This window comes from Sylvia atricapilla, chromosome 19, assembly GCF_009819655.1.
Source record: "Sylvia atricapilla isolate bSylAtr1 chromosome 19, bSylAtr1.pri, whole genome shotgun sequence".
Taxonomy (NCBI): domain Eukaryota; kingdom Metazoa; phylum Chordata; class Aves; order Passeriformes; family Sylviidae; genus Sylvia; species Sylvia atricapilla.
The window spans coordinates 2502984-2524039 of NC_089158.1; the positions used below are offsets into that span (position 1 = coordinate 2502984).

The following is a 21056-nucleotide window of genomic DNA, read 5'->3' on the forward strand; positions in this document are numbered from 1 at the left end:
AAGTTGGATGGGGCTCTGAGCGAGCTGGGATAGTGGAAAGTCCTGCCCTTGGTAGGGTTACAACTGGCTGAGTTTAAGGTGCCTTCCAACCCAAATTATTCTGTGATTCCATGATTTGGTTATTCACACCCCTCTGGAGCCTTTCGCCCATGCCTAATAATCTCTTATATCTCCTGAAGTTTGAGGGAGAAATTTGGCTAATGCTCAGCAGTTCATCAGACAGGACTGGCCCGTGGAACATCTCCTGTCCCAGGATGTTCCCTCCCAGGGACATACCCAAAACAGGAACCTTGGAGAGTGCTTGATTAGAAGTAAATAAGATGCAAAAAAATCTCTAAAATGAGTACTCAAATGCGTGAATATTAACACATGAGGACATCCAAATGATAATTCTTCAGGGGGAAATTTTTATGCCAAACTCTAACAAAATCCATTTCAGCATTGGTGAAATGTCAAAAGCAAACCTCAAGCCCTCTCCAGGAGGAGGTTCTGCCTTTAACTAACTGGTATTTTCTGAAGTGAGTGGAATTTTGAGTGGTTGGAAGATTGGCTGAATCAGCTCCTGAGCCCATAGAGCAAGGCTGGACAAATACTGTAGAGAGACACAAGCAAAGCCTGAGATCCAGGATCAAGGGCAGGGCTTAGCAAAGCCACCTGCTCCTCCTATTTGACTTGTCAGATTTTGAATGAGCAAAGTACATTGAGAATCTTGTGAAACTTTGGCCTTTTTTCTTGCTGAGACTTAGTGGATAAATTTTTGAAGCATTTTCTACATCTTTCACTTTGACAAATGTCACACTGATGTGAAAAAGACTCCTCAGTGGAATTTCTTTAAGTTGTCAACAGAACACAGCAGCAGCTGATTTGCACTGGCTGTGACCCTGAGTGATTAATGTTCCTGTTCTGGCACCTCTGGCCCCTCCAGCACTGAAAACTAAAGCTGGAGATATTCACATGGAATAGGTGAAGAAGTAAAATACAGGAGTTGTTAGTGCCCAAACTGAGGATCGTCCCTAAAGCACTGATGGTGGAGAGAAGTAAAAATAATTGAAAGATTTAAGTGTAGCATTTCTAAAGCAGTTTTGGTGATAACTTTCTTACAGTCCAAGGGTAGAAGCAGAAATGTGCTCACACAGGGAGCTTGTGAGGGGTTTTGATGAAGCTTGTGAGAGGAGGTGCTGAGACACCCTTGAAGAAAATTCAAAATTGACCTCCACTGAAAATCCTCTTCTCGTGGTTCTTGGCTATTGAATCCACACTAGGGGGAAAAATGTGATTTTTGTTTGGTGGAATATGTGACTCTTTCTAATTTGCAATTTTTTTTCACTTCTTTTTTTTGTGTATGTGTGTGTGTTTTTGCACCTTCCCTTCTTTTAGAGGCCATGCCCCCACTGGAAAACCTAACAGTGTCTGATATGAACCCCTATGGGTTCACAGTGTCCTGGATGGCATCGGAGAATGCCTTTGACAACTTTCTAGTAGTCGTGGTGGACTCTGGCAAGCTGCTGGACCCACAGGAGTTCCTCCTTTCGGGAGCCCAGAGAGAGCTGAAGCTTAAAGGCCTAATTACTGGCATTGGCTATGAGGTTTTGCTTTATGGGTTGGCCAAGGGGCACCAAACAAAGCCCCTGAGCGCTCTGGCTGTTACAGGTATTTCAATGTGAGCAAATTGTTCCCTTCCACTCTCTTCTTTCTCTCTTTCCTTCTCACACGGAAGATGTTTCGTGCAAACCTTGCCTTTTGCATCCTCCTCTGCATCGTGGCTCCACGTAACTCCTTATGACTGATGGGTTCACCAGTGGAATTCTGTTCCCTTTAACTTGATGTTTCCCTCTGAGGGATCCTGTGGAGGAGCATGTGGGGGGCTGAGGGGTGAAAGTTCCTTATGGTCTTGCAGGTACCTCTAACAAAGTCTTGAAAGAAGAATGGCTGCATGCAGAGCTCGTCTTGTTAACAGCTGGGCACATCAGCACTCTCCAACAGCATCGTTCTCCCATGTTCCAGCCATCAGGACCTTCAGGAGGAGCCATGGACTTCTTCCCATGGCTTCCTCTCTTTCCCTCTCCGTGTGGGTTCCACCCACAGTAGGATCATTGCCACCCCAAAGCTGGCACCTCTCTCCTCAAACCAGCTCATGCTTCCAACCCCATCAGAGCTGCTGTCTTCCAGCAGCACTTGAGCTTCCTTGGGAAACCATTGCAGGCTGATTGTCCAGCCCCAGCCCCATCAGTTCTCGTCTGCACATTCCTGTCTGGGCAGCAGGGAAGCTGGGGGGGATCTGGTAGAAGATTTGAGGGGAAATGAATAGGATTGGCTGTGTGTGGAAGGAAGGATTGCATTGGAGGGGCTGTAGGACATAACCACTCCAGCAGCATTTCTCTAGGTAATTGTGCCTGGGCATAATGAGTTAGAGGTGTTTTGCAGGTAATTAATAACTTGCAGCCCTTGGGATTGTTCTGAATGGGTTCATTAACTGAAGGCAGCAGCTCTTGCAGTTAGATTGAAGGGTGCTGTTTAAGAGAGGAATTTTCATGATTCTCCTTTGCTGTTCATTAGCACAGTAAAGAACTCATGGGAATAGAAGCATCACAGACCCAGAAGTGCATGAAATAAGGGGTTTGCATGGAGAAAAAGAGTTTTCAGTGGCTTCTGTGTTGTACTCCTAGCAGAGGGAGGCCTGACAATGTTCCAGACATGCAGTCCTGTAACAAGAGCTTGTTTTTACTGGCCATAAAGGTGTCACACAGGTAGGGAGGGAGAAATGCCCAGGAAACTCACCTTTAGCATGTGTAACTCTGCATGTGGGAGACAAACTTGTGTGTCCATGCAGGAGTCTGCTGTTCAAGAGTGAAAGTCGGAATGGGCCTGCACACACTCACATTTATCCTGTTCTGTATAACACTAATATTTATTATTTTTTTCTTTTTAATAGCTGGCAGATTGTTCGCCTTGCTTTGAACTGTGGTCGGATTCTTGAAGCGTGCTATAGCCAGACCTCGGGCAGGTCTCTGATCAACTGATTAACAAACCATTTCTTTTCCCCACTGCTATCTTCTCCTTTTTTAGAAGCAGAACCCGAGGTCGACAACCTCCTGGTTTCAGACGCGACTCCAGATGGATTCCGTCTCTCCTGGACTGCAGATGACGGGGTTTTCAACAGCTTTGTTCTAAAAATCAGGGACACCAAAAGGAAATCTGACCCCCTGGAGCTGATAGTGCCAGGCCATGAGCGCACCCAGGATATAACAGGGCTGAAGGAGGGCACTGAATATGAGATTGAGCTCTATGGAGTTGGCAGTGGACAACGTTCCCAGCCCGTAAACACAGTAGCATCCACAGGTATTGTCTTTGCAGTGGGAAAAGTGTGACATTCCCTGCTCCTTTCAGCAGCTCCTTTTCACAACCAGCTCATGCTGTTCCAAAGGTGTCCTGAGCTGTTTCCCCTGCATGTCCCTTGTCCAAGTCACTGGCTCAGTGTGGTGTGGTTATTTGTGATCAGTCTCAGCTTCCCAAGCTTCGTCACTGTCTATTTAATGTGGTTTAATTGAATTACTTTAATGATCAGGAATTAGGCAGCAGAGTGTGGCAATTAAAACGCTGTCTTTGAGGGCCAAGAAATATTGTCTGTGCATCAGCCTTTTTCAGTGATTTTCTGTGCCTAATTATATCTCAGCTCTGCACAACAATTTTCCCCCCTAGGAAAGAGTTATGACAAAATGAATTTACCAGAGCTATGGAGAAGTTTATTTATGGCTTGGCCAGTAAAGGCCTAAGCACCATTAACTTAGACTGATCCTACCAGGAGCAACATGTGCTTGGGAATTCAAATTGACTTGAGTTTCTTTGCAAAATCAAAGCTTTGATTCAGGTTCATAATTGAAGCGTTTCAAATTTTGGCATTTTCGAATGAAGCATATATTTTTTTTTTTCACACCAAAACCATAGTTTCATTCTGAAAAACATTCAAACCTGAAGTATATAATACAATGTCTCATGAGCCAGATTTGGTCTCTAAAAAATGTTGAGCTCACTGATGTCAAAATGTGGTAATTTGAAATCAAATTGATTATGGGAGGAAAGGAAAAGGATGGGTAGAGGAAAGTGAGGAGAGATCTCACTAGGGGCTGCAGCTCCTCCCGAGGGGCAGCTCCAGCTCTGCTCTGGGCCAGGGACAGGAGCCAGGGAAGGGCTGGAGCTGGGCCAGGGCAGGCTCAGGCTGCAGAGCAGGGAAAGGTTCTTCCCCCAGAGGGTGCTGGCACTGCCCAGGCTCCCCAGGGAATGGGCACGGCCCCGAGGCTGCCAGAGCTCCAGGAGCCTTTGGCCAGCGCTGCCAGGGATGCCCAGGGTGGGATTGGTGGGGCTCTGGGCAGGGACAGGAGTGTCACTGGGTGATCCTGGGGGTCCTTCCCAGCTCAGGATATGAATCTAAATTCCATGAGTGAGGAAACCAACAGGAATGCCTAAAGGAGGCATTTGCCAGCCAGCACCCAGGAAAAGGGCAGCAACAACCCAGTGCTGAGCAGCTTCTCCTGAAGCAGCCTCAGAGCCCTCATCCTCCGCCCTGCTGCCTGTGGGCTCAGCTGCACTGCTGCCACCACAGCCCTGCAATAAACAGCCATGCAGCAGAACATGCAGCAGCAGCCCCCCTTGGGTTCCTCACGTTGACTCCTAATGGAGAGGGATGTTTCAAGTCCTCTGCACTTGTTAGCAGCATGTCTCCATCCTCTCTGACTCCCGGGGGCTTTAAGGGAAGCCACTGAGAGTTGTCATTTTCCTCATGACCATGTCCCTGGGCAGCCCGGCAGGGAGATTTAGCACATGTCACCTACTGGAGCCAATAGCCCAAGAGATGTTTGTCAGCTGTAAATAGCCCATGAACAATGGACAATAGAGCCACAAAACCCCAGCTAAATAATTCGGGCTGCAGGTTACACCACACTGGGTGGTTGGCTGCCAAGGCAGCCGACTAATTTCTTTTTTAGGAGTGGATTATTGCACAAACATATGGATATTTATAGCATTTCAAGTGTGGTTGCAAGGAAATATTTCTGTCCCTGAAGAGGGAATTTATCCACTGCTGCTCTCAGAGTTGGAGTCTTTTGGAAATTTATCTGTAAAATCTCAGTTAAGGTGCAATTTAACCCCCACTGGGAGATCACAACACATCTATGGACCAATTAATATCCTTGTGGGAAGTGGGAGCCTCATGCTGCTCCTCTCCTCTTCTTCCAGTGGTGTTTTGCCACACTGTGACAGCATTTTTTTTTTTCCCTGAGATGATCACAAAACACTTCACATGCTCTTGATATACGATAATGCAACCTGCTGCTGCCTGTTGATTGGGAGAAGAAAGCCAGGGAAGAAATTCTAGTCTTCTAGGAATAAAAGAACAATTTAAAAAAAAATCCCTAAAAAAATAGCTGCTCTCAAGTACCATGAGTGATTTAGCAGCCTCTCAGAAGAGTTTCCTGTTTCTCATTCGCCTCTATGGGGATGATGCTGGAGGATAAAGATAATTTGCCTGTGCCTGCCCAACACGTGAGCTGAGGTTCTCAGTGAGTGCCAGCTCAGGAGCATGCTGGCTGCTTTCTATGCCTGCTTAAATCTGGCTTTCAGGTAGCCCAAGAAGATGATTTCACTCACTTCTTTTTCATTTCCCTGTGCTCAAAGGTGCAAATCTCTCCATCTCTGGGGCTCATCCCGGGACAGATGCTCTGATGGTCCATTATGTTTATAATTGCCAGGTTCTCTCCCAGGAAAGCTGCAGTTGGGGGACTTGGGGATGTGGAGAACTCACATCAAAGCTCTTCTTACTGCTCTTTGTCATGCAGCTCACCTGGTGCAGAAAACAAGCCTGAGGCCCATGGAAATGTGCACAGCAAATGGATTGGGGATTTCATTTTCTGGGAAAGGCTGAAATTCTCCATGTGTATGAAAACCAAGTGCTGGTCCATCTCTTTGGTCTCCAAAATCACCCCTAACCTTTTTCTTCAGCCACTCAGGCCACCTCTAATGTAAAGCAAAACCAAAGTGATTTTTATTTCTCTCTCTTTCCCACATATCAGCAGCACCTTTTTGTGCCCCGTAGCTTTTCCAACCCCACATTGCCTCTTTTCTTATCTGTGATTCTTTTCTTCCCTTGGCTTGTCCACGTGAGCAAACCCCACCAACACAACACTTCTGGTGAGCTCCAGAGACAGAATTTACATTTCTCTCGGGAGCTCAGTTGTTTTTCTTTCCTTGCCTTTCAGTTGATTTAGTGCCCTGCTGCTTTGGGGACACATGGAACAAACAAACTCTGACTCCTTTCCCGCAGGCACGTTCTTTCCGAGCTATTTCAAGCCTAGTCCCTATTTTTTTTCCTTCCTCTTGCTCCCCCTTCCCCTGTCTCCACTCCTCTTCATGTGGGTCTCCTTTGGGATCTCTCCTCTTTGTACCAATGGCCTGCTCTGTGTGTGCTGTTTTGTTTTTTTTTTTAACACCTCAGGGTTGTTTTGGTTGCAGCCAAAAAAGCTGGGAGCATTAGAAGTGAGGTGCTCAATGTAAACCTGGAAGTGGCAGCTCCCTTTACCACATCCCTCCAATGCCTTTTCCAGGCTTGCTCTGCAGGATCCTAATCAAGCCTCCAACTGGAATGTTTCAGAGACACGTTGGGTTTAAGTTTGGGTTATTTTTAGAAAAATCTGGGCTTTGTTTGCCCAGCTTACTGGTTGAATTTACACGGGCAAGTGCAGTGCTCAGGTTTTGACAGGCAAAGGCTGAGTTTTATGACAAAGAGCTGCACTGGAGCCACAGGTGCCTTCCTCATGATGGTTGTACTTGGATGTTCTCTGATGGATGTGCTTGAAAGAAAAATCATGGTCTCAGAGATTCCAGGAGGAAAATCTTGTTGCTTCTGGTTTGAAGCCAACAGAAGTTCCAAGAGTGAGTCCTTGAGAGGAGCCTTGATGGACTCCCACACCCGAATCTCCTTGGAGCATCCTGCAGTAGGAACTTTATGCTCAGGAGAAGAGATCTGTCCATGGCTGTCATTGCTGTGTGTTACAGAGGGCTCTGGGACTCAGTGGAAGGCCTAAGAATCCTCCAAGTGTAACTAGGGTAGAAAAAAATCTTAAAACCAGCATCCCATGAGGAGCAGGATGTAATTTCTGTGCACGTTCCTCCCTTCTTTTCTACAGCACTAAAATCTCTGTTATTCCTTTATGTAGATACACGTTGGGTATTTTTAACCTGTGCAATACTGGAATAATCCTGAAAAAAAGGAAAATTTGGACTAAAAAGGTCATTGCTGTAACAAAACCCTTCAGTTTTGTACCCCCTGCACTAATGTTGTTTGTCTCTGTAGGACACAAAGGAAAGATATTAAAGATACTAAGACTCTAAATATTTCAGAAGGCAAAGAGCATAAAAAGTTTGATTATCTAAATTCTTACTACCTTTTATAAGGTGTTACAATACAGATTTAAAATGGTTGGTGAATAGAAATGAGACCTCTCTAATGCCATTGGTTAAACCAGAGAAACAGCAAAACACCACCTGGAGAAAGATGGTTTGGAGAAAGGAGAGTTGTTTGCCAAGATTGTTTTGAGAAGAAACTGTCTTGAGAAATTTTTCCTTGGGAAAAAGTTATCAGCTGCCAATAGGCTGAAATCTCTCAGACACAGAAATATCAGGCCCACAGTTGTTAATTATGTATATTATTGTTAATATTGTTCATATGAGCAGAACATTGACAGCATCAGCTTGTGGTTTAGGGTGATAAAACAAATCAGTTTTCCCACACCAAGGACTCACAAACAAACGATTTACCTTTTCTTTCCATGTGGTGTGTTCTCTGCTCTCCCCTGACAGTGGTTGGCTCTCCCAAGGGAATTTCCTTCTCTGACATCACGGAAAATGCTGCCACAGTCAGCTGGATCCCCCCTCGCTCCCGCGTGGAAAACTTCCGCATCTCCTACGTCCCCGTCACAGGAGGTGAGCAGGGACAGGGGCTGGCAGGGACAGCAGGAAGGGTTTGCTGGGCTGCCATCCCTCCTTTCAGGGCATCTCCCAGGTGATCTTGCACAGATCATCTCTTTTTTTATTTTTTATTCAGGACTGAGGATGTGTAGCCATCCACGTCCACATCCCATGGGCAGGGTTTGTAAGGCAGCCCAGAGGTGGATGCTGGAGTGGTTGTACTGCTAAAAAGTCTTTGTCTGAACATCCTCAGCAAGGATTGGTTTCCAATCTGTCATTATTTTATAGGCATTTCATGAGCTGGGCACGCTGGAAAAGATGGCCCTTAGAAATAATAATCCTAATCCATAATTATAACAATTTTTAAAGGCAGTGATTTACTCAGTGCTCCCCAATGTTATCTCGTTCTGGTTTAGTGTTCAACTGCAAACTCTTCCTCTACTTCAACCGATTTTTAACCTAATTTAGAGACATCTCTGAAGGGAAACAGCTAAAGAGCAAACACTAAACACATCAGCACCAAAAAAAGTCCTGCTATTGACTGAGACAAGGAAAGATTTAGCTTTTTAGACAATATAGCCTGTAAGCACGTGTACAGCTCTAAATACAGTGGTCCCACAGAAGAAAAGGAATCCAGTCATGAAGTTAGGCACTTGTCTAAGTGCTTTCCTGGAATAAACCCAGAATTTGGAGTAAGTGCTAAGTCTTCAGCCACACACAAAGCACCTTTTAAAATACAGTATCTTTATTCTAAATGAGTGGGGGAAAGGAGACTCTCCCAGCCCTCCCCACAACCAGGGCAGATCTAAACTGCAAGTCCCATCCTCAAGGTGTCTGAACTCCCATCTAGAGACTGCTGCGGTTTCTGCTTACACCTTGTCTGGGAAATTGTCATTTTCTGAACAGAAATCACAGGATGGTTTGCACAGGAAGGGATCTTACAGCTGATCTCATTCCAACTCCCTGTCACAGACCGGGACACCTTCCACTAAAAATGTTCATTTTTCTTACTGAATTCAAACCAGTGATTTAGATGTAGGTGTCGTGGCAACAATATTTGACACCAGTGGTTGTAGCTAACTGGGGAAAATTCATCTCCTGCTGTAGAAGCACATCCACAGTGGCCATAATGTCTTTAACTTGAAAAACACCCTCCGAGCATTTCCTGGAGTATTGTGGCACTCATCCCTTGGCATTTGGCCTCATCCTAGGTACTCCAAATGTTGTCACAGTGGAAGGGAGCAAGACAAGGACCAAGCTGGTGAAGCTGGTCCCAGGTGTGGACTACAACGTCAGCATCATCTCTGTGAAAGGCTTTGAAGAAAGCGAGCCCGTCTCTGGCACCCTGAAAACAGGTAATGATATAAAAGCAGGAAATAGCAGCTTTTTAAATGGATCATCTGGGCTGCAGGAGAGACTCAGGGACTGGAGCTGCAGGTTCGCCAAGATCCCATTTTTGCTGCCCACACAAACTGCAGGAAGCTCTTTTTCCCACTTCTTTGTCTTTGCCTTTTATGTGAGGATGGAACTTGTCAATTTGGTCAGGCTTCCATTTGCTAAATGCTAAATGAACCTGTGAGATGGAGACAATTCATGTATTTACAGTTCTGATTCATCAGAAAAAAAAAAAAAAGCCAGAAGTTTGTTTGATTCTTTTTTAAATTAATGCTGTTTTTGAGATGAGAGAGCAAAGAGACAGCTCAGCTGAGCAGTTCTGACCAGTTTCTGGTGTGGACTTCACAGAATTCCAGACTGTTCTAAGCACAAAAACATTGTCTCTCCTGATTTTTTCTTCAATGTTCTCTCAATATTTTTCTCAGTCTCCAGATTCTGTCTCCAGATTTTTTTCTTTAAATATCCCTGCAGGAAATGAGGGTCCACTCTGCTCCTGCTGACCCCACCTTGTATTCTTTCTGGAGGCTAACAAACATTCAGTGACCTGAGGAAAGAACAAGATGATGAGTATTAGATAATGACAGGAGATTTATAACCCATTCCAGCTATTCTGGAGATGAAGATCCATCTTAATTCAGGGAGAGCATAAACCTGTGTGAAAAACAGAGTCCTGTGAGGAGGCAAGGCAGGACGTGCGGGGATCTTGGATGCCTGGCTGGCTGTGGGATTGGTTTGTTCCAAATAAGCTGCTGGAAGGACACAGAGCCCATTAGCTGCCGTCACTTTGGTTATTTTTTCCCAGCTCTGTCTCCTGAATTAGTTCTTAAAAAACAACCCAGATTTGAGGGTGTCGAGAGAAATATATCAGCTTTGACAGAGCTGTTGAGATCGATGGTATCAAGAGTGATCTGAGTACGTGGTCAGTTCTGTTTGCTCCCAGATTTTCTTCCCTTCCAGCACTGACCTCCCTCTCCAGTGGAGCTTTTTGGTGTCTCTTCACAGGCACTGACGTCTTTCCTGCAGAACTCCACTGCTCCCAAGGGAGCCATAAAAACTGCACTGAGTTTTGGGCATTTTCTCTCCTGAATTTCCAGCAGAGCATTGCACTGAGTGTTTGTCAGATTCCTTCAGTCTGTGTTTTTCTTGCAGCTCTGGACAGCCCCTCAGGCCTGGTAGTGGTGAACATCACGGACTCTGAGGCTCTGGCAACCTGGCAGCCAGCAATTGCTGCTGTGGATAACTACGTGGTGTCCTACTCCTCTGAGACAGGTGAGGAGCTGCGGCTGGGCTGGGGAGCTGAGGGGTTAAAGCTCTCAAGGGGTGCCCATTGTGACTCCAGGAAAATCATGGAATATCCAGAGCTGGAGGGACCCACAGGGATCACCCAGTTGGAGCACAGACCCCAACAATCCCACACTGGGCATCCCTGGGCACCCCTGGCAGCGCTGCCCAAAGGCTCCCGGAGCTCTGGCAGCCTCGGGGCTGGTGTTTGCAGGAGGAGCTTTGCTGAGAGCATTTAAACACGGATCATTTTAATTCGACACTGTGAATCCAGCCACGAACAGAGATAATAGCGGTGTTATAATCCCTGTGAACACTAGAGAGAGCTCACACTTTTGGAGAAAGGGCTCTGCTGTGACCCAGCCCCAGCAGAGATGTCAGCACGGGCTCCGCGCTTGGATCAGTCTGCACTTGCACCAACCGGGAATGAAACCAACCAGTGAACAGGGCACGGGGTTGAGCACATCACGATGTGTCTTTTCCTCCGTGTTTCGTTCTCAGAGCCAGAAGTGACGCAGCTGGTGCCGGGGAACACGGTGGAGTATGACCTGCAGGGGCTGCAGCCCGCCACCGAGTACACGCTGAGCATCCACGCGCAGAAGGACGCGCAGAGGAGCGACACTCTCTCCACACACTTCAGCACAGGTGCCACTGCCACCCCACAGCTGCCTCCCTTCCAGCCCCACCTGCCCCCTGGTGCCTTTGTCACTGGAAACCCCGATTTCCATAGTGTGTGCATCAACCTTCCTGTGCTGGCAGCAGAAGGGGTTTTCTGTCAGCAGCTCTGCACATCCTTGTTGAGATTTTGGCGTGTCTTCATTGCAGACTGAAAGCTGGGTAGTTGTAAGAGTAGAAGTGTTTGATTGCAGGGTTAAATCAGCCTCATGAAGGCAAAGTTACAACAGTCTGTGTGCAGGAAGCTTTCCAACAGAGTCCCTAAGGCCCAAGCAGAAGCATTTTATCAGTGATAACAACAGCAGCAGCAGTAACAGCACCCGTAATCTGTGTTCCATGAGCGTGCTAATCCTCAAAGCAGTGCATTTTTATTCTATTTTTAACCAATCAGGTAAAACCACCATGTTTCTACAGCCTTGCTGGACCTATCCCAAGCTGAGATTGATGTATTTGTAATTTCTTACACAAATTCTACACATATGATTCTATCTGTTCTGTAAGTGTGCTAGCATCCTCAAAGCAGTGCATTTTTATTCCACTTTTAACCAGTCAGGTAAAAACACAATATTTCTTGCTGGACCTATCCTAAGCTAAGACTCATGTGTGATAATATTCGTAATTTCTTACACAAATTCTGCGCATGTAACTCCATCTGTTCTATGTAGGAATGTTTAGCAAGGCTACGTTGTTTTCATTATGTCTAGAGCTTGACTAACTTAGCAAAAGGCAGCTTTAAACTAGGTCTTAGGTTCTTTTCTTACTAACTGGTTCAGTCTCTTATTTGTTTAAGGGCACTTAAAAATTCTCTACTTATTTAAAACTGAACTCAGATTTCTACCTCGTGTCTGTGTGGATTTGTGTATCTCAGTTTCTCTGAAGGTTTTAATTCAGCCCTCCCATCCCTGGACACCCCCGGGCCTGTGTGGATGGGGTCCAGGGGGATTTGTGTGCCGACAGATCCTCACACAGAGCTGGAGCAGGGGCTCTCCTTTGGGGGCTGTGCTGGCTCCTGAAGGTGCCCAGCTGGTTTCATACTCGTGGTTTTCCATGAGCAACAATGAAATCAGGGATGTTCCTCATTTTCCTGGCTTGCCTTGTCCCAGGGTGTTAATTAGGGGCTGAGCCACACCAATGCAGCCCTATAATCACACAGGGGAAGGGAAGCAGGAGCCTGGAGCCAGACCAAGCAGGAAAGGTTTTCCTGTTCTAAAAAGGTTTCCTATTCTAAAAAAGCATCATTGGAACCAATAAAACTTTTTATTTCCTGGGAATATGTAAATACCCATCTGTCTCCTTGTGAGAAATAATGAAAGGCACAGTTTTGTCTCAAAAGATATTTCAGTGCAAAAAAATAAAATTAAATGCCTGGAAGAAGCCAATATTTTAACTCAGATAAAGTTAACACCTTTATTTTAAACTACCAATGGGAAAATTAATTCTTAACCACAAAATTCAGGTTGAAGTGTTTTTTCACTTCATATTTCTCTGGAGAGGAGGTTTGTTTTCCTGGCTCATTTTAATATACGGCCCACAAGATAACCTGTGGAATTAATTTCGTGTGGATGTGGTTGTAAGTGCTGTGGTGCCTCCTGCAGGGCTGGATGCTCCAAGGGATTTGAGTGCCACCGAGGTGCAGTCAGAGGCGGCTGTGATAAGCTGGAGGCCTCCCCGTGCTCCAGTCACTGAGTATCTCCTGATGTATGAATCCTCTGATGGCACAGTCAAGGTAAATACACCTGAGGGGCTGCTGGGCCTCAAATCTGGGCACTGGAGATGCTCTGAAGTGTCCAGCAATGCAACATAATCATGTGCCTTAATTTAAACAATTAATCTAAAACTACTAACTGCCTCTGTCAGTGCTAGACTGAACACAATTGCATTGAAAACCTGCTATAGGACTTTCTTACATTATACCCTGAAACAGAAGCTCCACTGCAGCCTGGATTTTGCCTTTCATCCCTCCACAATACAGATAAAAGCACAAACGTTTCCCTTCATTCCAAACAGGCAGCGTGGAGCAAACTCCCACCCTCAACCTGGGATGTGATTCACTCTTCTAAACTCAAGGGAATCCCTGTGCAAGGGGATGTCTAAGGAAGGATGAGCTGCCTGTGGAAGTGCCTCTTCTTCTGCTATAATTTTATTTTCTTCCTCCATAATTAGATTACACTAAATGCTTAAATAGGAATCAGGGGAATCCCAGCCAAAGGAAAAATTTTGGATGCCCAGCCTGGGACATAATGGAGATGATTCTGATTTTCAGGAAGGCAAATTCCCCAAGCACACTGAGTATCAGTCTTTTAATGGCTCAGCAAAACAGCCTTTTGAAGCCTGGAATGCAACATTTCCTTGTCCTAAATGAAGATTTTCCCAGTTTTTTAATCAATTTCACAATCTGTATGTCCAGGGCACGTGCACATTTATGCTGCCTTGCTTTTAAACCTCCCAGCTTGTACATCATGATGGCAAACACTCATTTCCAGGCTGGCTTTATTGAACTTTCAAAGATTAGCTTGGTAAAAATCTTAGAGAAGTAGCTTTATATTAATTAATTTAGATGGTTAAAGACACCATCAATAATTATGACAAAAAAAAAAAAAAAGTGACAGGCTGATATATGCCACCATTCTGGTCATCATGATTTATTTCTCTGAGATTTCCCTGTGTTATTTTTTTTTCTCCACAGGAACTGGTCCTAAAACCTGAACCAACCTCCTACAGCCTGACAGAGCTGAGCCCCTCCACGGAGTACACGGTGAAACTGCAGGCCCTGAGTGGGGCCCTGAGGAGCAAAACCATCCAGACCATTTTCACCACCAGTAAGGGCATTAGACACAGCTAAAATAATCCACATTACTGCTCTGGGGACAGAGCTGAGCTCTGCTGTGAGGGCACACAGACCCCACACGAGGTTTTAATCTGTTTGTAGGGTTGATGCAAAGTCCCTGTTCCCTCATTTCTGTTCTCCCTTGGCAGGATGAACTTCCAGTATCCATCCACATCACCCTACAGTCCTTTCTCTAGTGAAACATCCATGTGAAATGTCAGCAGGAATTCTTTAAAATCCAGCTGACACCTTCGTTTCCCCTGCACTGATCCAGGAAAACAAATCAGGGTTTGGAGCTGGAATGAAGCAAACCACAAAGGCACACACAGATCAGTGCTGGGGGCTGAGGAAATGCTTCTCTGGGCAGGTTTTTCTTCCCTCTCTGAGATGGGCTGTCTCAAAGCCCCTCTGCACGTCAGCTCCAGCCCAACAGCACAGCTCTGCAAGGATAAATTGGCTTCTCTGGAGGTCACTTCACAGCTGACATTAAAAAAAAAGAAATTTTTCAATATTAGCTGTGACACTTTGCCTGTCATTTGTCTCACTTTCCCCAGTTTTCAGCCTTTCAGGCCCAGCAGGACCTTCAGTCATTCCCAGTCCCCCTCCTGCTGCTGGCACCAAGTGCAGCCCAAGGGCTGCCAGGAGTCATCCAGCCCCAAGGCTGCCCTGAAACTCCTTGTGCAGGGCAGGATGAGCTCCACCAACACATCCACAACGAGGAGCAGAATTAAATCTGGGTGTATTTAGGTGATGTTTGGCTAATTGACCATGCGCAGGGACTGAGCAGGTGACTTCAGGCATGTGAATAATTCAGGCAGAGACTCAAACCTGGCCTTAACTCTAAAAATACATTTGTGTCTACTTACTGACAGGGAAGGACTGAAGGAGTCCCCTATAGAGCCACTTTTCTCCAAATCCCAAAGCTGATGGAAACTTGCATGGCCTTAAGTCACACCAGGGAAGGTTTAGATTTCATTTCAGGAAAAATTTCTCCATAGAAAGAGTTGTAAAGAATTGGAATATGCAGTGCTGCAGTATTTCATCCCTGGAAGAAACCAAAACACCTGTGGAGGCAGCACCTGGGACATGGTGGTGAACATAATGGTGGGACCGTGTTAATGACTGGACTTGATGACCTTAAAGGTCTTTTCCAACTTTAGCAATGTCATAATTCTGTGAAATTCTCTGGAGCTGAAGCACAGGCAGGGATGTGTAACACTGGCAAGGACCAGCAGCCACTCTCTGAGAAGCTGCAGGCAAAAACTCTCCTATGGAGACACCTGGAACAACACTTAATTGGCTGAAAAGGTTAATGACCTGAGTGAATTAAAAAAAAAAAAAAAAAAAAAAAAAAGCTTTTTTTGGAGGAGTTAGAAATTGTTCTGACTACAATAATTTTATTGGTTGCTGTTTGCTTTGGTTTTTAGAAGTGTAGCTTTATAACACATTTAATATTGTCCTTGCTAGCAAAACACTCCCAATTAATTTATTTTTGATTGAAGTCCTGTCTCTGTATCCTCTCTCCATTTTCTGTCACATAATCAGAGATCAATAGGTTCAGTTTTCCCCCACAGTTACTGTAACACAGCTCCTGAATTTCAGTCTTTAGCTGGAGGATGCACTCCCATCCTGGCAGGGAGCAGTTATCTCACATTCCCAGCACTTCCAGAAGTGTAGACGGTCAGGAAAAAAACACATTCAGAAGAAGAATTCACCTCATCAGCTGTATCCTATGGATGTTCTGTATGCAGGATGCAATTACAAACCTGTTCTGGGATCTGATTTCCTAAGGAATGCTTTCTCTTCCCTGTGTGTGCAGCTGGCCTCCTCTATCCCTACCCCAAGGACTGCTCCCAGGCCCTGCTGAATGGAGAGGCCACCTCTGGGCTCTACACAATTTACGTGAATGGGGACAAGGCTCAGCCTCTGCAAGTGTTCTGTGACATGGGCGAGGATGGGGGCGGATGGATCGTGAGTATGGGGCCAGGGGCAGCACATCCCATCCCTGCACATCCCACCCATCCCATCCCTGCACATCTCACCCATCTCATCTCTGCATATCACTGCACACCCCACACATCCCATCCCTGCACATCCCACCCATCCCATCGCTGCACATCCCACCCATCCCATCCCTGCACATCCCTGCACATCCCACACATCCCATCCCTGCTCATCCCTGCTCATCACTGCACATCCCATCCCTGCACATCCCATCCCTGCACATCCCATCCCAGCCCTGCTCATCCCATCCGTCCTTAGATTGCTGTTATCACAGCAGGGTTGTCTTGTCTCTACATTTGGGAGGTTTTATCCTGGGTAGGACATTCCAGTGCTCTCTGTGTTGCTGGAGGAGAGAGAGGTGTCTCCAAGGGGCGGGTCACACCCTGCTTTCAGCCCTGATCCCTCTCCACTGGTGTAAGGGCTGCTGAAATGACCATATTGGAGAATGCATTTTCTAAATAACCAAAAAGGAAAGGGGAGGGTGAACTGACTCTGTCTGACAGAGAGGGAGTGAGGGAGGTTAAAGCACAGCCCAGAGGAAGCATCCACAGGGTGCAGTGGCTTCCAAAGCCACAGTGCAAGGGGCACATCCCACCCAGACAACAAAGGAGTGGCAGTAAAATGCCACCTCTCCACACTGACATCCCCAAATTTGAACATGGCAAAGGGACCCAGGGCACAGAAAGAAAGAAGGAGTTGGAGGAATTCTTGGCGGGATGTGAAGGGATGGAGAAATCCTTGGCTGGGAAATCCAGAACTGCAGGATGAGTTTAAAAAGGCAGAGAACAGGAACTGAGAGGCCACATCATGCAGAGGAGCCTGAGAACCCAACAGAGAAATTGGAGACCTAAAATATATATGGAGCATCCAACAGCCTGGGTGCAGCTCAGTTCTTGCAGTGAGACTCTTCTGGGAGAGGAAAGGGCAGGGCAGGAGCAACGCTGAGCTCTGTGTTTGTAAAAGCTCTTTCCCTCTGGCCAGGGCAGTCTGCCCATAACATTTCTTGCTTTCAGGTGTTCCTGAGGCGTCAGAATGGAAAGCAAGATTTCTACAAGAACTGGAATACTTACGTGGCAGGGTTTGGAGATCCTAAGGATGAATTCTGGATAGGTAAGTGCTGAGAATTTGTCTTTTTGGGAAAAAAAAATAGAAAAAAAGAAAGACAAACAGCCCCAAAATCCAGGAGCCACTTAGAGCCTCCATTTGGCGCTGTCGTAGTTGAGACAGCCATGCACTCAGAGTGCCTCATTAAAAACTTCAGAAGGCTTCAAGCATCAGCACCATGTTATCTAGAAGTCCTTCATATCTTCTCTATGTAGCAATCCTATGGGCAGCTCCACACAGCTCTGGCTCTTTCTCTCCTCCTTCTCTCTTCCTTCTGCAGCTCCAGCTCACTGCTTCCTGTCCCGAGCATAGCCACCTAACCCTGCCTGTCCCTCATACAGTGGCTCACTTAATCTGTCCCTCCTGTCCCTTCCTCCTCACAGCATGGCCAGCAGACTCCAACTAACTCTCTAAGTCACTCTTTTATCATTCCCATAGCTGTGAGGACAAGGCTGTTCCCTCTCTTTGGTAACTAACACGGCTGCAATGTACCGCAGGCAGCATTGCCTTTAGCGCTGTCCCTGTCTGTCTTCCCACACGGCACCATGACAAACGTTCCTCTCCATCCCCACAGGCCTGGAGAACCTGCACAAGATCACCTCCCAGGGGCAGTACGAGCTGCGGGTGGACCTGAGGGACAAGGGGGACGTGGCCTATGCCGTGTACGACCGGTTCAGCGTGGGCGACGCCAAGAGCCGCTACCGGCTGCGCGTGGATGGCTACAGCGGCACGGCAGGTGGGACAGCCAACACTGACTGCTCCTCCTCCTCCTAGAGCCCCTGTCCTCCCCCCTGGCTCAAGGGAACCTTGTGAAAGCTGCAGATCAGCTGTGGGTTTCTTATCTGCTTTCCTTCCTGTTAGAGCCAGGATTAACGCACGGCAGTTGCAGTCCATGTTTGGTGTTTATTGATGCGTATCTGTAGCACAGCCTCGCAAGTGGTGAGCTCTAACTGACAAGGGAGAAAATGGAGGTGTCTCCAACTCTTTCCAAAGAATTTTAAGTGATAATTACCCAACTGGACTCAATGTTTATTAGTTCTTATCTATAGCACAGTCTCAAGAATCGTGAGCTCTAACAAGGTAGAAAATGGAGGTGCTCGAACTCTTTCCAAGTACTTTTAAACTTTAATTACCCAATAACGAGATGACACCTGTATTATTTATACTTTTGACCCAATAATGACCACCCAAGGTCTGCAATATGGGCCTTTTTCACCCAATGAGGAAAACCACCCAAACCCATGAAGAAGGTGAAGAAGGACTTAGACAACGTCCTAAATCCTCCATCTTGTCCCACATATATTACTATATTCTAAACCCTTAAATCCTAAGTTTTTCACCCTGTGATATCACACAATACTATTCAAACTCCACACCCACAGCCCCAGTGCCATCACTCAGTTTTGGAAGTCTGTTCCATGGCCTCAAGTCAAATGTAGTACTTGCTTGAGAGTCAGTGCCTTTTAGCACAAAAATCTTGAAATTTTCAGCCTCCAGGGTTCCAACAATCTGCAGGTACCTCCCCTGTGGGAGATGTTTGAAAATCAAACATACTGATGTATTTTATGTTTCTGTTTTATATCCTCCAGGCGTTTTGGTGCCATATTTTATGGGCTGCTTATGGCAGGATTGAAACCAGTGTATTAAACCACAATATATCTCATTTGGCCAATCTTGGCTGTCATTTATACAGCCAATAATAGCCTGGCACAGCTTCTTTTCTTGTCAGTAGAATTTGCAGCAAAGCGCTGCAGCAATGTGATTTAGAATTTTGCTGAACAAATCATCTGCCTTTTATAATCACACTGGGGCAAACCTTGCAGCCCTTGGTGAGTCCCCTTCAGGGCTTCAAAGGATTAAGAGATAAATCCAGTTTAACAATATGTCTAAAAAGGAGATAATTCCACACTGCTGGGTGCATCCACCAGAGCAAAGGTGTGGGTGTGAGCTCTGCCCTGTGACCAGCACAGGAGCTTTTACCCAGACTACAGAGACAGAAAGGAAATGCAGCAGCAGAATTAATGTCTGTTTAATTTAGATGGGAGATTGGGCAGGAATTGTTCCCTGGCAGGGTGGGCAGGCCCTGGCACAGGGTGCCCAGAGCAGCTGTGGCTGCCCCTGGATCCCTGGCAGTGCCCAAGGCCAGGCTGGACACTGGGGCTTGGAGCAGCCTGGGACAGTGGGAGGTCCAGTGGAAGTGGAAGTGGAAATCCAGCTTTTAGCAAAAAGTGCATTAATTGAGCTGCATAAAAAAAAACCCACTTCATATACTGGGGATTAGAGACCACCTGAAAAATATTTTGATTTGCCTGAAATAACAGAAATTGTGCATTTCCTTCTGCATTAAAACAAGTCAAATTTTAAAAATTTAGATGCAGACAGGGCATGGCACAGTCCAAGTATTTTCTGCAGAATGGGCACACCCATGAAATCTAAACCAGGCCACCCACTGACCTTGCTCTTTTCTTTTGTCCCCCCATCCAGGTGACTCCATGACCTACCACAATGGAAGGTCCTTCTCCACCTTTGACAAGGACCATGACTCTGCCATCACCAACTGTGCTCTGTCATACAAAGGAGCTTTCTGGTATAAGAACTGTCACCGGGTCAACCTGATGGGCAGATATGGTGACAACAGCCACAGTCAGGTGGGTTTGGCTCTCAAGGCTTCTCGAATGCATGAGAGGAAGCAGAAGTGCAATTGTGGGGTTTTCTGATGGTTCAGCCAGTCAAAAAAATCACAGCATCCCCTCCTCCCACTCTCCAGGAACACAGGGAAATGTACAGGCAATCTCTAGCAAAACAAGAATTTAACATCAGCTGGTGAGATCTTGTTGGCTTTGTCTGATTTTCCAAGGGAATATCCCAAGTGTATGGGGAATAATTGTACTTCTCAATATGTGAACCAAAAATGTTCTTCCTGCCACGAAAGCCAGGCAAGGAGGGACAGCTCTGAGGGACAGAGGTTTAACAAGACCAAGCTCAAGGAGCTGCCCCTGGGTCAGGACAAGTCCCAGGATCAATCCAGGCTGGGCTGAGCAGAGGGAGCAGCCCTGGGAGAGGGACCTGGGGCTGCTGTGGGTGAGAGCTGGAGCTGCCCCAGCCCTGAGCCCCCTGCCCTGGGCTGAGCCCCAGCCTGGGCAGCAGGGGAGGGGATTGTGCCCCTGTGCCCCTGTGCCCAGCTCAGAGCCCAGCTGCAGAGCTGCCCCAGCCCTGGGCCAGCACAGCAAGGACCTGGAGCTGCTGGAGACATCCAGAGGAGGCACAGGGGGATCAGAGGGATGGAGCAGCTCTGCTGGGAGGAAAGGCTGGGAGAGCTGGGAGTGTTCACCTGGAGAGGAGAAGCTTTGGGTGAGCTCAGAGTGGCCTTGCAGGGCCTGAAGGGCCAACGGGGAAGATGGAGAGAGAAGATTGACAGGGGCCTGGAGTGACAGGACAAAGGGGGAATGGCTGCAAACTACCAGAAAATAGGTTTAGATGAGATACTGGGAGGAAATTCTTCCCTGGCAGGGTGGGCAGGGCTGGCACAGGGTGCCCAGAGCAGCTGTGGCTGCCCCTGGATCCCTGGCAGTGCCCAAGGCCAGGCTGGACATTGGGGCTGGAGCAGCCTGGGACAGTGGAAGCTGCCCACACCAGGGGTGGGAACAAGATGAGTTTTAAAGTTTCTTCCAGCCCATCCATTGTGTGTTTCCATGATTCTGTGACCTCACATGGGTGGATTTGCACAGGCTGGCCATTTCACAGCCCCTGTGCTCCCCAAAGCTCCTCGGTTTTGTGCCCAGACCAGAGCCCTCCCCAGCCTGAACTGGGG

At 46.8% G+C, this 21056-nt stretch overlaps 1 protein-coding gene across 1 annotated transcript in view; it reads left to right on the forward strand.

Annotated features, from left to right (window-relative positions):
* TNC (tenascin C) overlaps positions 1 to 21056 on the forward strand; it is a 72826-nt gene that overhangs the window by 50355 nt on the left and 1415 nt on the right. Inside the window, 12 exon segments of the mRNA XM_066332469.1 lie at positions 1378 to 1650; positions 3067 to 3339; positions 7852 to 7974; positions 9171 to 9314; positions 10504 to 10623; positions 11137 to 11280; positions 12906 to 13036; positions 13997 to 14129; positions 15957 to 16108; positions 17155 to 17251; positions 17820 to 17981; positions 19730 to 19893. Coding sequence (XP_066188566.1) covers positions 1378 to 1650; positions 3067 to 3339; positions 7852 to 7974; positions 9171 to 9314; positions 10504 to 10623; positions 11137 to 11280; positions 12906 to 13036; positions 13997 to 14129; positions 15957 to 16108; positions 17155 to 17251; positions 17820 to 17981; positions 19730 to 19893 — 1916 coding nt within the window.